The 19694-nt window shown below is 39.4% G+C and overlaps 1 protein-coding gene across 6 annotated transcripts in view; it reads left to right on the top strand.

The window, feature by feature from the left end:
• Window positions 1-19694, top strand: part of HERC2 (HECT and RLD domain containing E3 ubiquitin protein ligase 2) — a 216607-nt gene that overhangs the window by 49885 nt on the left and 147028 nt on the right. For 4 of the 6 annotated variants that reach the window (XR_006274540.1, XM_038384283.2, XM_043493153.1 and 1 more), the window contains exons 5-11: window positions 3575-3794; window positions 6837-6937; window positions 11129-11285; window positions 15494-15604; window positions 16595-16766; window positions 17657-17830; window positions 19250-19438. Coding sequence is in view for 5 of the 6 variants with exons in the window: in XM_038384283.2 (XP_038240211.1) it covers window positions 3575-3794; window positions 6837-6937; window positions 11129-11285; window positions 15494-15604; window positions 16595-16766; window positions 17657-17830; window positions 19250-19438 (1124 nt within the window). In the remaining variant the exon portion in view is untranslated. The remainder of the gene's footprint in view (window positions 1-3574; window positions 3795-6836; window positions 6938-11128; window positions 11286-15493; window positions 15605-16594; window positions 16767-17656; window positions 17831-19249; window positions 19439-19694) is intronic. The other 2 variants (XM_038384377.2, XM_043493233.1) reach the window with 1 other exon arrangement.

Genomic DNA, 19694 nt, shown 5'->3' with positions numbered 1-19694 from the left:
AAAATTGAAGCCTTATGAGGCTATGGAAGTATAGTATCATGGGGAAGAAATAAAATGTTTGTTCTAATTCATATGGATTCACTTTAAAGATCTTGAATCACAGTGAGGTCAAGTGCCTTTAAGTTAACTTTACATAAAATAAAATAGAATAGAACCTTCACGATACTTAAAACCTAGACTGGTAACAGTTTCTGCCCAACAGTTGCTGGCTGTTACCAAAATATCTCAGTATCTGATTTTTTTTTTTTTTTTTTTTTTAATGCATATAGGTTATACCCTCTGTGTGGTGCTTTAACATTTGGACTAACAGTTGCCATTGTAGTAACAATAGCCTATGTGTACACAATGGGCAGCTTTGAGAGTAGCACTGCTCTTCCTACCATAGTTGCACATTCAGTCAAAGCTTGAGTAGTCACGCAGTATTCCAGATTTAGAGTGCTAACTGCAGTAAAGGCTACTGGGGGTTGAATTTGGTTTTGTAAAAGCCTTAAATTTTAGGAGGGTGGTGGTGGTGGTGGTGGTGGTTTTTTTTTTTTTTTTTTTTATTTTAAGAGAAACTGCCCCCGTGATGCTGCTTGTGGTGGGATCTGGTCTTCCTCCTGGTGCTGGGGGAACGGAAGTGATCTCCAGCTCTCCTCTGTAGTCATTTCCATGAATTTATCACTGTATATACTTCCATTGTTTTTGTGCATCATTTGGAATAGAAATATTTTTTTTCCCTTGACAACTTGTATCTATTTTTTGCTCTTGGAAGTTGCTTTAAGGGCTGCCCCAATTTATTTTATTTAATTTTTGTCCATTGTTAGGAGTTATGAATGACCTATTAATTGAATATTACTCTGTAGACCTGCTGAGTCTGGCACCAGATGCCATAGTTATATAGATCCTGGGTCAAGAATCATACAGTAGTGGCTGTTCCTAAGTAGATGGCAGAGGGGACAGGCTTCAGAAGTGCTTAACACTTAGATTGAAAGAATAAAGGGATTTGACCAAATGTAGGAGTTATTTACTGATGCTTACGAGGAAATCTAAATGAGTTCCCTTCCATGTTGTATCACAACCAGATCTCCTTTGAGCATGTGCTTTATTCTTCTTCCATGACCATTAAAGGAAGGGTAGGTGGGTTGGAGCTAAAAGTATATGGGAAAACCTAGCAGGGAGAGTTAGGTCAGGGCATGATTAAATCTGCATATTTAAATCAGCTGTCAAAAAGGCCACAGTTAATAAAATCATCTTAGTAAAATGCAGAAGGGTTATTGGATGGCTATTTTTAATTCATTGCATCTCCGAGTTGGCCTTTGGAAGCTGATAGGATTTTCTGTTGGGGAGGGCAAGGAGAAAACTGATTTTACCTCTTCAAATTGTTTACAGGAGGCAGCAAGTAAAGCTCATGCCAATCTCAAACAAGAAGTTCTGCTATGATACTCTGAAATACAGAAGGCCATGCACCACAAGATGTTCCCTCTTTGTTTTTGTTTACAAAATAAAGGTTGGGGTGCTATGGTTACATCAGTAAGTAGCCTGGCGCACAGTCTCAGTGCATCTCACTTCACAATATTGCTGAAAATGAGGATGGGGTGATAGCTGACAGCAAATTAGACATGAATTTGCAATGTGATATGGCTGCAGAAATGATCATTTGAATTTGGTGCTGTGTGTGCAAAGACAACTCACAAAAAAGAGGCAATACATAAAATATACTGTATTGCAAAGACCTGAATTTAGAGGGAGATTATACTGAATGAGTCTCATGTAACTGTTATGACTGTAATGTGAGGGGTGTGCTAGATGTATATTGGAAATGGGAAAAGGATCAGAAAAGAGCAATAAAAATGATTAGGGGTATGGAACAGCTTCCATATGAGGAGAGATTAATAAGACTGGGACTTCTCAGCTTGGAAAAGAGATGACTAAGGGGGGATATGATAGAGGTCTATAAAATCATGACTGGTGTGGAGAAAGTTAAATAAGGAAGTGTTATTTACTTCTCATAACAAGATCTAGGGGTCACTAAATTAATAGGCAGCAGATTTAAAACAAACAAAAGGTATTTCTTCACACAATGTACAGTGGAACTCTTTGCCAGAGGATGTTATGGGGGCCAAGACTATAACAGGGTTAAAAAAAAAACAAAAAAACAAAAAACTAGATATGTTCCTTCAGGATAGGTCCATCAATGGCTATTAGTCAGGATGGGCAGGGATGGTGTCCCTATCCTCTATTTGCCAGAAGCTGGGAATGGGTGACGGGATGGATCACTTGATGATTACCCGTTCTGTTCATTCCCTCTGGGCCATCTGGCATTATCTATTGTCGGAAGATATGGTACTGGGCTAAATGGACCTTTGGTCTGACCCAGTATGGCCATTCTTACATTCTTATGAATGTTTTGTGAAATGGGGTTCTTCAAACTACAGATGTAGTTCTGTTAGCACTGTTGTTCACAACACTATTGCACTGTGAGTGAGAAGTTCTGTGCCATAATCTGGATTTAAATACTCATAAATTTGTTAAAGCAAAATACTTTTGTTACTAGGAGCTGGGTAACTGGCTAGGCTGGAGAATATTAAGGGTGCTGTAATTTAGTGAAAAGCAGCATGAGATGGCCTTTAGTGATCAGACAGTTGATAGAAGGGAAGCCTGCTAAGAAACTTTTTATAAACCTTTCCTGAAATTTGCCATAGGAATTAAACATGTACATAATTATATTTACAGTGTGCGTGGTCTTTTCCCCTACTCTATTGTCATTAGATTGTGAGCTCCTTGAACTATTGACCTTGTCTTTTTTGTTTGGACAGCTACCCTTTGTGAGTGATACAGTGTAGCACATGTTCAGTCTCAAAACATGTTTTGTTTGGCAGTGTTCTCAAGATGCGCTTTAATTTCTAAACACTTCTTGTTTTGTAAGCTCAGCAGTCCTTGGCAGTGATCCTGGAGCTTCTGAGAGTTGCTTTATAAATATTAAGAAACATAATGTATATCAGCACATAAAATGTAAGCAACAGATCTTATATAAGGCTGTTGGCTGCACGTAAGAGTACGGTCTGCTAGGTGGTAGAAATTTGCTGTGTAAGTGGTTTATTTAGAATGCTTAAATACTTTATACCACATATTAAGACTACATTAATGAACTATTAAGATTCAGAATTATTCACACAAGTAAGGAAATAGTTTTTCCATAATAACCTTATCTTTGCTATTCTACATATCTATTATGTGCAGTGTGTGATTACTTTGAGTATTTAGCACATGCCTGACCCTTATGTAAGAAGACAAGTGAGTTTTATGGAGTAAAGTCAGATTTAGCTGTAATGACAGTAGTAGTATATTATTAGAATATACTTGCATAGGGCACAGGACACACTTTAAAGGATGCTGGTGTGTTTTTTTTTTTTTTTTTTTAAATTGCAAACTGAAAAATAGTCATCTTTGTCTTACTAACCTTTGTGATTTAGAATGCCTGGTCGCCTCATATTGTTCAGTTTACCTGTTTTCATATTTGTGAACTCGGTTATATGTTGTGTTCATCTTGCTATCTCACCGTAGTAATACTTTTCTGCCATGTTTCTTTTAGATGTGAATGAGTTGAAAGAGTGCCTGTATGTGCTGGTGAAGGAACAGCAAGTTCTAGCCACACAAACTGCCACGACAACTCTTTCTGCTCTGCGGCTGAAACAGAGGCTAGTTGTCCTGGAACGATATTTCATTGCATTGAACAGAACTGTTCTTCAGGAGAATGTCAAGGTTAAGTGGAAAAGCAGTAGTATTCCTCTGCCTGCTGCGGACAAGAAAAGGTAATGTGATCGGGACAAGCGGGTTGCTCTGGTGCTGGATCAATTTAAAACAAATGTTAGTCATCTTTTTGTGACTTCACTAATGAGAGACCTTAGCACTGGTTTCTTTTTTCTTCTGGATTTAATACAAGCGCCAGATCTATTGTATGTATCTCTGAGGCAGTGGCTTTGGTCCTTGGTTGACACTTAAATATCTCCCTGTGCTTGCATTACACCATGTTCCTATGACGGAAACTTCCTCTAAGCTGTAATACTGTATTCACCAAGGTGTTTCTTGTGTGTCATTCTAGCTAGCTGTGGTCAGGCCAGTTTCAGAATTTATGTCAAGGGAGATCATATGACTGGAATGACATTAGTAGCTGTGTTAGAATAAACTTGCATGCATATGGCACAGGACACACTTTAAACAGTGCTGAAAAATAGTCTTCCTTGTCATGCATTATCTTGATACGGGCAAAAAATGTTAAAAGGGAGTAGGTGCAGATACGGCAAAGAAAACAATAACCGAACAAGAAATACACCAGTTACTTACCTGCTGTAAATAAACTTGCTAATTCTTGTTCACAGGAAAGGTGTCAGTGGAGGGAAGGGGCATGCTGTATTTGATGAGTGTGAGGCAACTCAAGTTGAAATTCCTTTGTTAGTGCGGAAAGCCTTTATTTGTCTGATAAATTTCTATACTTCTCTGCAAGAATGTATTTAAAGGAAAGTTTACTTACGAGTCATCTGGCAATGATGATGCGCCAATGTCTGGCTGTTTCTATTCCTTGAAGAAATCTTTTGGCCTCAGACATGACTTAAATAGACCATCCCTTTTTTTTTTTTTTTTTAAAATCACATTGTTGAAATTTGAGTATAAAAAATTTAACTTTTTTTTTAATTGGGGCAGCAAGCCGAAGTAGTCCAAATCCCTGATGTGCAACTAAAAGGAAGGACAAGATTGTCATTCTTTCTAAGAGACACAGTGGGGTGGGTGGAGGTTGCTCATTCTGCAGGTAGAAGGTGAAACTTATTTATTTTAATGTGATTTCACAGATAAAAAAATAAAAGGTTAGCAGAAATGTGTTCACATTTAGTGAATGCTATTAAGAAAAATTAAATGATGCCACCTCCTTCTGCAGTCCATTATTGAACTTGCAAATAAAAGTGGCGTTAATATGACCCTCATCATAAAAGTTAATTGGAAAGGAGATAACAAAACTGTTAGCGCTTAGCATCAATAATTGGTGGGAGAGAATTCCTAGGAGAGAGAGCTGCTGGGCACAGATTAACCAAGGTGTATCAAAGCCAGGTTGAATACATTGGTGGACAGAAGATATCCCAGATGCAACATCATAGCTACAGTCCTGAACGTGACTGCAGGAGGACCATTCAAAAGCACGTGCTGTTGTAGAAAGCTTATTTTAATAGCTGTCTTTCAGTGGCATTCTTAAAGTGTGAACAGTCATGTCAAAATATTTATGAATCCTGGTATTAAAAGTGTGAGACAAAAGTTACAGCTGGGTTTGCAAGAAAATGAAAACTGTTTGGAAGATAGATTGAAGCAGGCTATAAATACAACACCATCCACTTGGCAGAAAAATATGATTTGGTATACCGTGTGACGGGGCAAGGCCAGATGGCTATAGAAAAGTAGTGGGAGATATATTCGCTCCAGGCTAAACAAATCCCTGGTACCAGGATAAGTGAAATGGCAGCTGCTCAAGGTCAATTAAGATATGTGGGGCCAATTAAGAACTTTCCAGAAGGCAAGGAGAAGGCTCGGTTGATTGGGACACTTGAAGCCAATGAAACTAGTTAAAAGGCTCCCAATTAGTCAGGTGGGTACGAATGTCAGGAGCTGTGAGAGGAAGTTGCGCTGTTGGAGAGACTGAGCAATACACACCTTATCAGGCACAAGGAAGGTGGCCCTGAGGTAAGGGTGAAGTGGAGCTTGAGGAAGTGGGGGCTGCTGTGGGGAAAGTAGCCCAGGGAATTGTACATGTCATGTTTCTAAAGGGTCAGCTACTGTAGCTGATACTACTAGGGTCCCTGGGCTGGAGCCTGGAGTAGAGGTGGGCTCGGGCTCCTCCCTTTGCACTCCCCCCGATTACTCACTGAGACTGGGAGACAACAGAGACTGTGCAAGGGGGGATAGCTTCTCCTCCCCTCCCTTGCTGGCTTATGATGAAAATGGCTCATCTGTGACCCTTGTCTCTAGAGAGAGAGAGAGGTTACGTGGAGGGTCACAGTGAGCCTCTGAGGCTAGCGAAATCCGCCAGGAAACGCGGGACCCACGTAGACAAGGACAGAGCTTTGTCACAATAGAATTACAAAATCACTAAAGGAATATTTAACACATTAAAATATTTTAATCTGTAATGCTTTAAGGATTTAAAAATGAACATATACAATTTTTACTTACTTGTCATCATTTATGCTGTTACCTTTATTGAATTCACTGGGATAATAACCCTAGTCACTTGCACTTATTGTATCAATTTCAGCTTGTAGTTCTCTTGCACAAGTACAGTAATGTTGAGCTTCTGATTTTTTATAAAAAGAACAAAAACACTTCAATATTTGTATTCATCGTGGCTTTTGGAAATCACCTTGATAATAAGAGCCCACATTTGGAGCCTAAGCTAAATTTTTTTTGAAAGATGTTTTGTCATAGAGCATACCAGCTCTGAGAGAGTCTTCAGGATAATGACAGTTTCACATGACTAGAGTCTTCTCACTGGTTTGGTTAACACTTACTTTACATTGCTCACAAAACTGAACAAGTACCACTTTTTTAGCCTCAGTTTTCTGTAAGGAGGCCTAAAACTAGAGCTTTCTTCTCAACAGTAGTGGTAAGATTTAGGAACAGGCAACACACATGATATCAGTCTAGCTTCTGACTTACTTTAAACCAAGGTTCTTGGTGGATGGGGTTGATCTTTTTGGACAATGGAAACGAATCTTGGCTGTTAACATTTAAAGAGCATTAACTCTCTCCCTCCCTCCTTCCCTCCCTCCCTCCAAGAAAGGATTTTTAATTTTTAAATTTTCTTGTCTTAGTCCCAGACCTGTAGGCAAAGGTGTAGAAGGACTTGCACGAGTGGGATCCAGAGCAGCACTTTCATTTGCATTTGCATTCCTTCGCAGAGCTTGGAGGTCAGGTAAAGTCCATTTTGCAATCTTATGTTTACATTATTTTGTATAATTACATTCACAAACTAGGTTTAAAAGGACATTCTTAAGGTCACAAAGCTGAGTCAGAGAGAGATTAAGGTAAAAAGTATCCATTAATGTTGGGTGCCCTATTTGAGACATCTAGGACCTGATTTTTCAGAATAATTAGCATTATGCAGCACTTCATATGTGCAAGGGGTAGATCCCATTTAATTCAGTTACAATTATGAGTGCTCAGCACTTCTGCAAATCAAGCTCCAGGGTCTCACGTCAGCACTCAGAAAATGAGGAACACCCAATTAATAATTATGGTTTAAGTGACTTGTCCAGCATCCCACAGAATTCTGTGGCAGAGGAAGAGAGAGAATCCAGTTCTCCAGGGCAGCATTCAACTGCCTTAATAATAAACCATTCTTTTCCTTCTTGCAGTCCTTTGCCTTATTCACTACACACTTTCTAATCTCTGCAACAAATGAAGCAGAGGTCCAACAGACAACAGCCTCTTTTACTGTACAACCCTGATTAATCTCCAGAACAGGTCCATTCTGTGCACTGAAAGAGGTTGCATTTCTATGGAAAAAACAGCATGTAATCATGTACTTAAAGACTGTACCAAACGGCATAGGGACAAGGAGGCTGAATTAAGGTTGCACCGTCACTTAATTCTGACATTTTCTTTTGCAACCATAAGTATATTTCTAATATATTTTTGTGTAATGTTCTAGGATTTTTAAAGAAGGCAAACTGGAAAAAAATGCCATCCTGTGGCATTATATTGACACACATGGTTTTTCATCATCAGCATTGCAACTTTTAGGTTCACCGCTCACACCCCTTGAGCTCACAGGGTAACTGATAGAGGATGATAGCCTAATACTGCTATGTAGACCACTAGAGGATGACACTTTTCCCTTGAGTTTCAAAGATGTTTGCTGACAGCCAAGAAATGATGAGACTCAAGAATTTGGGATTCCATTCCAAGCTTTGGAGGGGGTGTTCTCTAGTGAGTGCACTCTTCTGCCCCAATCCCTCCAACCAGGTGTGTCTCTTTCCCACCTCAGCTCCTTCTCCCAATTTGTTGTACTCTGGTTTCTCAACTCGGTGCCAGTATCCTTCCCTACCCAGTCCTAGTCTCCTTCTTGCTGTTGCCAGTCTCCTTGCCCACCCACTCCCAGCTCCTCATCCATTCTGTGTCTCTCCTTTCCTCTGCCAACATTCTCCAGTCTCCAACTCCCTTCCCAGGCTCCTTGTCCAATCTCACAGTACTCCATGTACTTCTCCCAGCCTCTCTTCCCACCAGTCTTAGTTCTCCCCCCCCGTCTCCAAGCTCTTTGTCAGATCTGTCTTCCCTTCACCCACCCCATTAGTTTCCTGTCCCAGCCTCCCACTCCTGGCTCCTCATCCAGTCTGTCTTCCCACCTCCCATACTCCTAATAGCAGTTCCCTCCGATTCCAGTTCCAGTTTTTCTCTCTAGCCCTCTGCCAATCTTCAAGCCTCTCCCCAAGTTCCTTGTTCCAATTTATCCCTGTTCCTCCAAGGTCCGAACCTTGTACCTTCTGCATTTGAATCAGGCAGCTGCCTCCTCCACCTTGCCTGTTCACAACAGTGGGACATTTAGAACACAGAAGGGAGAGTCTCTCTGCTTTTGGTTCCATTAGTTGGGTCCATACTTGGCACAGCCTGCAGCAGCCTAGAGAAGCAATCACAGAAAGTAGGGACTTGCAACTTTAATGGGTGGTGCTACCAGCACTATCTCTAATATATTAAGCCCCAGATTGCTAAATTTGGGTGATTCGGGTGAGAGGGGGAAGGGTAGGGAAGTGGCAGGCAAGTTTTAAAAAAAACCTAGCATTTATTCTTAAAGGGAAAAATTGCAAAGAAATATGAATGTGAAACTTGGTGCCCTACCAGGAAGTAAAAATACCTCTGGCTGACAGGAGTCTCTGTTGGGAACAGTCTTGTAGAACTTTACTTGCCCTATGACTTAAAGTAACCTGATAGGATATAATTGCCAGTTTTCACAAATGTAAACTCAGATAAATATTGTACTAGCAACATTAGAATGTGGTTAAGGTAAAACAAAATGGTATCTCTTTGTACACATCAGTTCCGAGTTTGAATTAAGCCATATCTTTAGGGGAAGACTGTCAAAAGCACAAATGTCAGTCTTAACTCCTGTTGAGTTTCAATGTGAGTTACACATGTTATAGCTATTTGTGTTTCTGACAGTCCTTCCCCCTTATGTAAAAAAATGTTTGCTCCCTATTAACATTTAAGAAACAAAACTATGAGAGTGAATTGGGTACTTTTCTGGTTTGTGCAGCCCACGGAATTGTTAAATTAATGGCAGACTATTTGCTTTGAGGTACACAGTGATGTACAATTCAGTTACACCTATAATACACCTCAGGTCATATTTACTGTTGGTGATATATGGGTCTGGAAAGAAAAATCTTGACTTCAGCTTCTAGGGTGAGTTTGATTGACAATTTGGGGGGCAGGAAGAAGGCTTCTTGGGAAGCAGCAGATTTGAAATGGAAACCACTGAGTTGATGTACACTGACTGTGCCACTTTTCAGAATAGAACTGCAAAGTAAGGTTGAAAAGGAGTTTGTTCAACACAACAAAATCCCACAATTTGAAGTAGTCTTAACTTTAACAAAACTATTTCTTTTCTCTTATATTCTCTCTGCTGTTCCTTGAAATAAAGCGTTGAAGCAACTGAATTTTGTCGTTTTGTTCCAAAAAGGGACATGGTGGTTGGACTAATTTCCCCCCCCCCCCCCGCCCCCAATAATGCAAAGTAATTTGATCAAGGTCTGTGACCAGTAATATACTGATCAGGCATAGCTAATCTTTTGTATAAAGCCCAAAGCTTTGGGGAGAATGGCCTGTCCTTGAACACCAACCACATACTGTTTGTCATATTCATTTACTCTACTGATTTTGATTCTGATGATTCTAACTTCTGAACTTTTTCCAGCTGTTCATGGAAATGATGAAGCAACAGATTTAAATTGACCAGAATAAATATTGATGACTGACTTTTTTTTTTCCTGAGTGTAGAAGCTTCACTTAGTGTAAGAGTTAGAAAAGCTAGACCTATGATGGAAAGATGAAGAAATATCTGGTGGAAGGGACTGCAGGAGGATGGATCAGTCTATAGATAGGAAGAAGATGTTATAAAACCAGCTAGACTTATTGAGTCTTATTAGTCAATGACCTCATTTTTTGAGGACTAAAATCTGAAAGACGGATGAAAAGTACCAGTGCCATTCTGCCCTCCCAAGTCGTATCTGTTTCATGTGTGTTGCTATATCCACACCACCTTCAATAAATTAGTTCTGACACTTTCTCCACATGCAGTTGCTGCAGTTAATACATACAGGGTTTTATCCCCACAAATTTAATTCAGAGCTCTCCTTCGCTAGCTCCTTCTCGGTAGGAATTTCAGTGCTCTAGTTAGTATGTTATGGGCTCTGTTCATCCCAGAAATAAGAACAAAATTCCTCCATCTGACAAATACAAGACCCCTTTAAGGGCTGTCATCCTCTCTGATTAACAGGAAGAGTAACTGCTTTGATCCCTCCTTTCTCTCAAAAAGGGGTAGTGATATCCTTCTGCTCTTTTTGCCTCTCTGTCCATCTCCAGAGAAGGAGCCAGTGGCTCCGAACCCATATGCAGCCCACTAGCCTGGACATAATCTTTACTCAGCTTGATTAAATGGGGTTTTGAATTACTTTAAAAGTAACTGTTTTTAGGGTGCAGGCGATAAATGAAAGTTGAATACTAAAACTGTGTGTCTGGAATAAAAATATTGGGGCAGGCTGGCAGGGAAACTGAGGAGACTCCTATTGTTGGCTATGATTTAGGAATAATTAGTCCTCCTGTGTTGTGGGGTGCTTTGATGGTTAGCTACAACTCCTTAAAGTTCCAGTCAAAATTATTCTATGAAAATTAGTGTGTGTGTGTGTATGTGTGTGTGTGTGGATATAGATAGATAGGTATAGATAGATAGGTATAGATATTATGGATTATACACTTACCAGTTTTGGCAGTTTGTAATTGCTTTTTCTAAAGTTCACACTTAGAATGATTTTGAGAAAATACTGATGTACCCTTAGTTAGCTATCTAGTACATACTGTAAGGTAACTGATATGTTATCTTGGCTGGTAGGTGAGGATGCAGACCTTTGCAGTGAATTGTTACAAGAATCTCTTGATGCACTACGAGCACTACCAGAAGCATCACTTTTTGATGAAGGGACTGTATCATCTGTGTGGTTGGAAGTTGTGGAGAGAGCTACTAAATTCCTAAGGTCTGTTGTGACTGGGTAAGTGGTTTTTTTGGTTGGTTTGTTTGTTTGTTTTGAACTGCATTGAAAGGTGAGTCTGAATTTTTAACAACTGATAAAAATAGTTTTTGGTAAATTGAGCAGTCCATAGAGTAGTTTCCTTTTCTGAAACCCTGGCATCAAGCAAATCGGAGACTGACAGACACTGTGTGCGCATGCGCAATGGGCTCAGGCTGTCGGCCCCACGCTGACCAGGGCTTGGCTGCCCACTCAGCGCTCCATGGGACTCGGGCTGTCTGCTCCGCAACCCGGTCACACCTGCTGCCTCCCATGTCTGGGGTCCTCTGGCCGCCATTAAGGAAATTTTTCTGGCGAACCCCCTGTAACATTGTGCGAACCCCCAGGGGTTCGCAAATCCCAGTTTGGGAACCACTGCTCTAGAGGTTCCCCAACCATCGCTATCTTGAAATGAGCTTGTTTTGCATAATTCAAAGAAAATTGCTCAGATGTACTGTGCTTAGGTAACTTAAATGGGTTATTTTTAATGTCCAGACTTGGCATATATATATATATATATATATAATCTTTAATAAGATGTTATGTAAAAGTGAATGAGAATTGCATACTGAACAATACATTGTCCTTTTTAGTTTAAATTTGTACAAAAATATTTAGTTTAAATTGCACTTGAATGCATATTCAAATGAACACTCATGATCAAAATTTTCTATACAATTAGGATGCAAACTGGAAGTGGGGAAGCAATGTTAATGCAAAACTAATACTACAGACATGGACTAAAAACTTTTGCCAACACAACTATATCGCTCAGGACTGGGATCCTGGGATCCACACAGTAGGTGTGTGGCTGATCTCCGAAAAGGGCCATATTTTTGGAGTTGAATGTATCTACCATACACGCAGCCACATCATACATATACAATGATGGGGTCTAAATTAGCTCTTACCACTCAAGAAAGAGATCTTGGAGTCATTGTGGATAGTTCTCTGAAATCATCCACTCAGTGTGCAGCAACAGTCAAAAAAGCAAACAATGTTGGGAATCATCAAGAAAGGGATAGATAATAAGACAACAAAATATATTGCCTCGATATAAATCCATGGTACGCCCACACCTAGAAAACTGCATGCAGATGTGGTCTCCCCATCTCAAAAAAGATGTATTGGACTTGGAAAAGGTTCAGAAAAGGGCAACAAAAATGATTAGGGTATAAAACGGCTTCCATATGAGGAGAGATTAATAAGACTGGGATTTTTCATCTTGGAAAAGAGGCGACTAAGGGGGGATATGATAGAAGTCTATAAAATCATGATTAGTATAGAGAAAGTAAATAAGGAAGTGCTATTTACTCATTCTCATAATACAAGAACAAGGGGCCACCAAATTAAATTAATAGGTAGCAGGTTTAAAACAAACACAAGAAAGTATTTTTTCACGCGAAGCACTGTCATCCTCTGGAACTCCTTACCAGAGGGTGTTGTGAAAGCCAGTACTATAACGGGGTTCAAAATGGAGCTAGATAGATTCATGGAGAGTAGGTCCATCAATGGCTATTAGCCAGGATGGGTAGGAATGGTGTCCCTAGCCTCTGTTTGCCAGAAGCTGGGAATGAGCGACGGGATGGATCACTTGATGATTACCTGTTCTGTTCATTCCCTTTGGGGCACCTGCCATTGGCCACTGTCAGAGGACAGGATACTGGACTTCATGGACCTTTGGCCTGACTCAGTATGGCCATTCTTATGTTCTTATGTATAATCTGATGTATAATAATGTATAATCTGAAAGCTTATTTTATGTATGTTTAGAAGAGGTATGATGTGGCACCGTCAAGTGGTTCTATAAAGCTGTGGGTGAGGTGAAACAATGGTACCCAAAATGAGAGTATTATTTTTGCACCATTCCAGAAATACCGCAACATGACTGCGACTACAGTTTTTACTGTTGAAATTAATTTCAACACCTTAATGTGGTGGTTATTGGTCAAAGCTACCAAATGACAATGTATTAAAAGATTTTTACTGGTTTTGCATGGGCATGTTTTTCCCCAGAAATGAAGCTGTTTAGCATGTGACAAAAATGGTGAATATCAACACTTTGCAGTATACTAATGTGAAATGTTTTCACATCACTATTCTACTGGGCACATCCCATTTGGCAGAGGCCGCGAGGCTGACCCAGGACATGCTGGAGGGATTCTATTTCCTGGCTGGCTTGGGGAATCCCCAGGAGGAGCTGGAACCTGTTGCGGAGGAAAAGGGGGTCTGGTCCTCCCTACTCTCCACGCTGCCGCCGCGACCCTCACCAGGAAAAGCAGCCTAAAGGGAAAAGAAGATATTCTTAATTATCAAAGTATTTCTCAAGAGATTATAATAATTTTCTATATTAGCAATTGACATTTGCTGAGCAGATAAGTCTCACTAAAGGTTGTGAACCAGTAGCAGTAGATTGCAGGCCCATAGGTTACACTGCATAGTGAATAGATCTAAATGTACATGAGTTCCTAATATGCTTCTCAGTTTGTAATTTTTTTGTACTTACAATGCAGCATGTAGTTTGCCTGATGGAAGGTTTTAATTTGTAAATTGCCTATGTATGCAGTATTAGCCTTTAAAATGTTCTAGAAACTGGCTTTTTAATTCAGTGACACTTTTATGCACAGGTCAGCATTAGTGTTAGAAATGAGAATACACAGCGTATTATGAATATGGAAAAGCTTATAGCTTAAAGAAGTAGCCTGCCAAGAAGTAGTGAAGAGTAAGTTCACAAACAAGACTTAGCTTATGCACTGAAGAGGGATGAAGAACACATTGCAGCTCTTACCAACCATGTCATCAGCAATATGACAAATGCATTTGACCCTGAATCTCATGCAGAGGTGCTCATCAATGTATCTGTTGGACTACATGTAATGTCAGGTGTACAGAAGTCCCTGCTGAAAAGAGCAATGTTTATGAAGAGCAAATGAAGCAACTTGTGAGAGGTGCATTTGATGATTCAATGTCAACTGTTCTTAGTCACCCAATAAGACGTGTGCTGCCTGTGTCCCTCTTCCATGCTGATGGAACAATGAGAAGAACAGACAAAACTGAATGAGGGCATCAGCTGGAATCTCAATCTAAAAGAATCCATGAGCTAAGAGCATGCAACAAAGAACCTCCAGTGTATATATGGGATGCCAAGGCCATCATACAAATGATGACACATTCCACACATTGGATGAATTGGCTGATGAGTATTTGAGGCAGGTCCTCAAAGGATTTGAAAAGCTAATTCTTCAATCGAAGTTTTTGATAGATATGGCAATAGTAACTCTGAAAACGGCAAAGAGTGCTGGACAGGATATAAGGTTGGATACAGGCAGGGCTGTCCCTAGGGAGTTGTGGGGCCCGGGGTGGAAGTGACAGATTTGTCTCTTCCGGGACCGACTGCGCTGGTCAATCACATAGTCCTGTGGGATTTCCCCCAAAGCGCGGGATCTGGAGCAGTTGCCCTTATTCATCCTATCCAAGGGATGGCTCTGGATACGGGAAATAGCAGGTGATTGGTGGAGACCCTGTGCCTCTGTAGAAGATGTTTCTAAACATGGCATCCAATAAGCAATCACTTGTAAAATTGCTTTGTGAATATATGATTCAAAATGCAACATAAGCAGTTCTTCTTGCTTTAAGGCTTTTCAAATGGTGAAGGAGCAAAGTCCATCACCAGTAGAAGTGTTAAGTCCAAGACTTGCGCAATACTCAAGAGGAAGTGGACCTAAGGATGCTTCTGGATGCTGTATGTGCCAGTATGGCTTTTGGGTCTCTTGTTGTCAAAGGAACCATAGTAATTAGGTAACCTGAAACAGATGTTTTTGGTCTTTGCTGTTCGCTACTTTCCAAAAATGGAACACACAGATAATGTGGATTGAAACAGGCACCATTATCAGCACAGCTGAAAAGCATCGTAGTTGAGGATAGTTATTTATTTTAAAAACAAACCTCAGCACCTCTCCCAAAAGAGTCAATTCTTTATGCTTCATCTTCAACGTGTTTTTCTAGATATTTTTCTGCCCCAAAAGCTTAGTCTTCCTATAAATTTTGACGTCCTCTAGCACCTTATAGACATTGGAGTTGGGCAGATATGTTTTGTTTTTTCCCAGTGGTTTCTTTGTAAACTTCATGTAATGTGTTAATGCTGCAAACATTAATTTCTGCATCTTCAAATATTTTTGTTTTTTAAATAGTGATGTACATGGAGCTCCAAGTTCCAAAGGGCCAGCAAACATTCCATTACAAGACCAGCACTTGGCACTTGCTATATTGTTAGAGCTGGCAGTGCAGAGGGGCACACTAAGGTGAGAAATGATGCACTTTTCTGCTTTCAAACAAGAGTGCCTATTAAAATGTTCTGAGCAATTCTTGGGGTTTAGTTTGCATTAGTTCAGTGTTAACATTTTGATGCAACACCTATGGGCTCTCTCCTTAATGATTAGAAGTGAAGTCAATGGCAAACTCCCATTGATGTCAGTGGAGCCAGGATTTAATCATAATTTCCTATCATGAAGGGTGAAATATAGATAGAAAATTAGGGAATACTAAGCACTCATGCTTCAGGGTCTAAGACAATTTAACTGATGGGGATTAGAAAGAAACATATTTTAGTGGGAAGTCTATATTAGATAATTTTCTGCTAGAAGACTTCTTTCATATTTCTGTGAATCATCATGATCTGTCTGTGGTCAAAGATGGATCACTGTTCTGAGCCAAAATAGCAATTCCTATGTAGCTTAAAACTTTGCAAGAAAGGAGGTGAAGGTACATTAAAACTATCCTGAAATACTTTTTTGTGGACATTTGGTCCAGATCTTCATCTGGTATAAGTGGTATAGTTCCATTGAAGCCAGTGGAGCTGTGCTGATTTATATCAGCGAAGGATACATTTAGTCTATAACCAAATAATACTGAATAATCAAAGATAAAACTTGCACACGCACCAGAACTAAAAAAACAAAAACAAAAACAAAACTCCACCCCAAAATTTCAAAAACTGTACTTCACTTTGACCCTTTTGTTGGGAGGGGGTCCCTAAACTAAGCAAAACTTTTAGGTGAGCTAGCTTTGAGTAGACTCTGCCCAATACCCTCACATACGCCCTTAACTCCAAAAAATATTTTCATGCAACTTTCAATTTATGTGTTATGTTGCAGAATCTGTTTTCACTATGTTTTATTTGAATAAAAAATCCAGGATTTATACTACTAAACATGCACATCTTCTAAAATTTGATTTAATGTAGAACTTCTGTAGGAGTGCTTACAACAGGGATGGTAAACTTACTCTTTCAGCCAAATGTTGTCTGCTGTTATGTTGCTACTTCAACTCTGGGAAAATGGAACAAGGGAAACAGATAATGAGCGATCTGCACAAGGAACAAGTGCACCCCTTCTACCTTTGCTGCAAAGGTTTCAGAGCATAATCTGTAATAAAGACATACCTAACGCCGAGGATGAGATTCAGGTATATGTGTTTGGTTTATTTATCAGGTACATTCTACCCAGTATCCAATTATTTGTGTAATGTTGCTTAGCAGTCAAGTATACACACTCATTGTTACTCTTCTAAAGTTTGTAACTCCACTTTTGTAGTAGTAACTTGTACATCAAGATACATATACAACTGTTCTATAACAGTATGTACATTTTGCATTTTCTGGATGGCAGATTAGAAGTTTGTAGTATGTTGAAATAAATATTGCATTTTAGATTTTGTTGTAGAAATAGTTTTTATGTGGTACTACAACTCTATGGATTAATTTTCTTGAACATTTAACTTTTCCCATGAGTTTGATTGAAACATCATTGCATTCTTAAATTTTATTGTGAAGTACAGAGTAGCACAATTGATACAAAGGTAACATCAATTTCTGTTACTGAAATAGTGGCTTACTCAGTGGTAATCAACATAATTTAACAATGTATTTCTCAGTGTGTGTATATATATAATTTAAACTATTGCTTGCATGAGGAAGGAATAGTATATACAGATGCTGAGTCCCTTATTAATTTCTATAGGAATTACAGATGCTGAGTATCCACAAAATATGCCATATCTGTATCTAGAGAAATAAGGGAAAAGAACGTATGGGGCGTGTAAAAAGTACTCTGAATATTTTCCTGTTTTTAACTTCATAGAATATCAGGGTTGGAAGGGACCTCAGGAGATCATCTAATCCAACCCCCTGCTCAAAGCAGGACCAATCCCCAATTTTTGCCCCAGATCCCTAAATGGCCCCCTCAAGGATTGAACTCACACCCTGGGTTTAGCAAGCCATTGCTCAAACCACTGAGCTATCCCTCCCCCCATATAAACTTCCTTATATGTTTAAATGCTTTTCTTTGCTTGCTTAGATGCTGTCCTACTCCCTGAGTCCCAATGAGAGTTTTCTGAGGTATCTGACTTTACCACAGGACAACGAGCTAGCAATTGATCTACGACAAACGGCAGTTGTGATCATGGCCCACTTAGATCGCCTGGCCACTCCATGTATGCCTCCACAGTGTAGCTCTCCTACATCTCATAAGGTAATCTCATATACTCTCAGATAAAATGATTGTTTGTAGATGGAAAATTAGTTTACTCTTTAAACTATCCAAGAAAAACAATTCAATGATTTTAATAAATCATCAGTTTACTTAGCTGACAGTACTCAGAAGTGTAACTATTGGTTTTAAAATATTTTCATAGTGTGTGTCTAAAGTGAATTTCCACAATGCATAGCTGTCTGATTATAATAGTCTGAGTATTTAACCTCCCTGCCTCTTTTCCTCATGTTTGGCCAAACAAGGTATCTGATCAGGGAGTTAAGGTATAATTTAAGATTGAAATCTCTTTATAGTTAGAACTTTTTTTTAGAATTTCTGTAATTCAATTTAAAAGAATCCAAAGTTGTATAAGCAGTTCAGGAGTAATATCTGAATGATCTCCTATAGTGGATATAAACGTATACGGACTGTACCAAAGAGTTTAATACTTTCAGTGGAATGAGGAGAAACTTCTTATACTCTTTATTTTTGTTTTCCAAGCTACTTTTTGAGCCCTGGGATCTTAGTCTTCTGTTCCCTTTTTCTTATCCCGTCCTCCTAGTATCGCCGAGGTTATCGGAATGTGGCTTATTCTGGAGCCATTGTTACTGGTCTATGCATCTGCCAGAGATTTCTACAGAATGACAAACAAGTCATTCTCCAAAACCGATGGCTGATCCTGCCCTATAAATGTACTATTCCTAGTGCCCATCAAAGTAAACGGTCAAGACCAAATTTCTTAAATGTTTAAGTCAGAGTGCTCTGATATAGTAGGAATTTAAAGAAACCCTCAAATTTTTTATAACTTCACTGGTTGAAAGATCTCTACATACTTGCTATAAATACTTATGGTATATTCTGTAAGCAGTGTTGTAGCCATGTCGGTCACAGGATATTAGAGACACAAGGTGGATGAGGTAATATCTTTTATTGGACCAACTTCCATTGATGAGAGACAAGCTTTCGAGCTATACAACTGCTCTTCAGGTCTGGGAAAGGTACTCTGAGTGTCACAGCTAAATACAAGGTCGAACAGATAGCACATATTCTTGTATTTCGCAGTATCTGTTCGACCTTGTATTTAGCTGTGACACTTGGGAGTACCATTCCCAGACCTGAAGAACAGCTCAATGTAGCTTGTAAACTTGTTTCTCTCACCAACAGAGGTTGGTCCAATAAAAGATAGTACCTCACCCACCTATGGTATCTTCCTATGAGATCGTGATGTGTGTGAAACTATTTTTAATAACTTAATAGGTAAGGTTCATTGACGTCTTACCTTTACAGCTACTGTGCATACTGATTGATTGAAGTATTGTTGAAGCAGCATAATTATTAGAAAAAAATATACTGGTGATTGCGTTTTAATTAAGTTGTGTAGTGAACTGTAAATTCTTACTTAGATTTGTTGCCTTACAGGGATCTCTGCAAGAAGTCATCGGCTGGGGTTTAATAGGATGGAAATATTATGCTAATGTGAGTGGTCCAATTCAGTGTGAAGGACTTGCCAATTTTGGAGTTATGCAAATTGCCTGTGCAGAGAAACGTTTTTTAATCTTATCCAGAAATGGACGAGTTTACACGCAGGCATACAACAGTGACACACTGGTAGGTGATTTTTACATCCATACTAAGCATACCGTTTTCTATAAAATATGCTGCTATGAGGTTGTTCTTTCTAATAATTCAGATGTGTAGTGGAGATATTATGATGCTGCTAATCTTAAAATCCTTGGTTTTGAACCCTTAGCAGCAATGGTTTATCACCTTTGTTTGCCATGTTAAGAATTTCTCCTACGTTATAAATATTTGTTATGGTGCTCACAACAATCCAGCCTCATGAACAGTGCCCGCTTTCTTTTCC

The sequence above is a fragment of the Dermochelys coriacea genome, chromosome 1 (assembly GCF_009764565.3).
Source record: "Dermochelys coriacea isolate rDerCor1 chromosome 1, rDerCor1.pri.v4, whole genome shotgun sequence".
NCBI lineage: Eukaryota > Metazoa > Chordata > Testudines > Dermochelyidae > Dermochelys > Dermochelys coriacea.
Note: the sequence above shows the minus strand (reverse complement) of the source record. Positions and strands in the feature narration are given on the sequence as shown.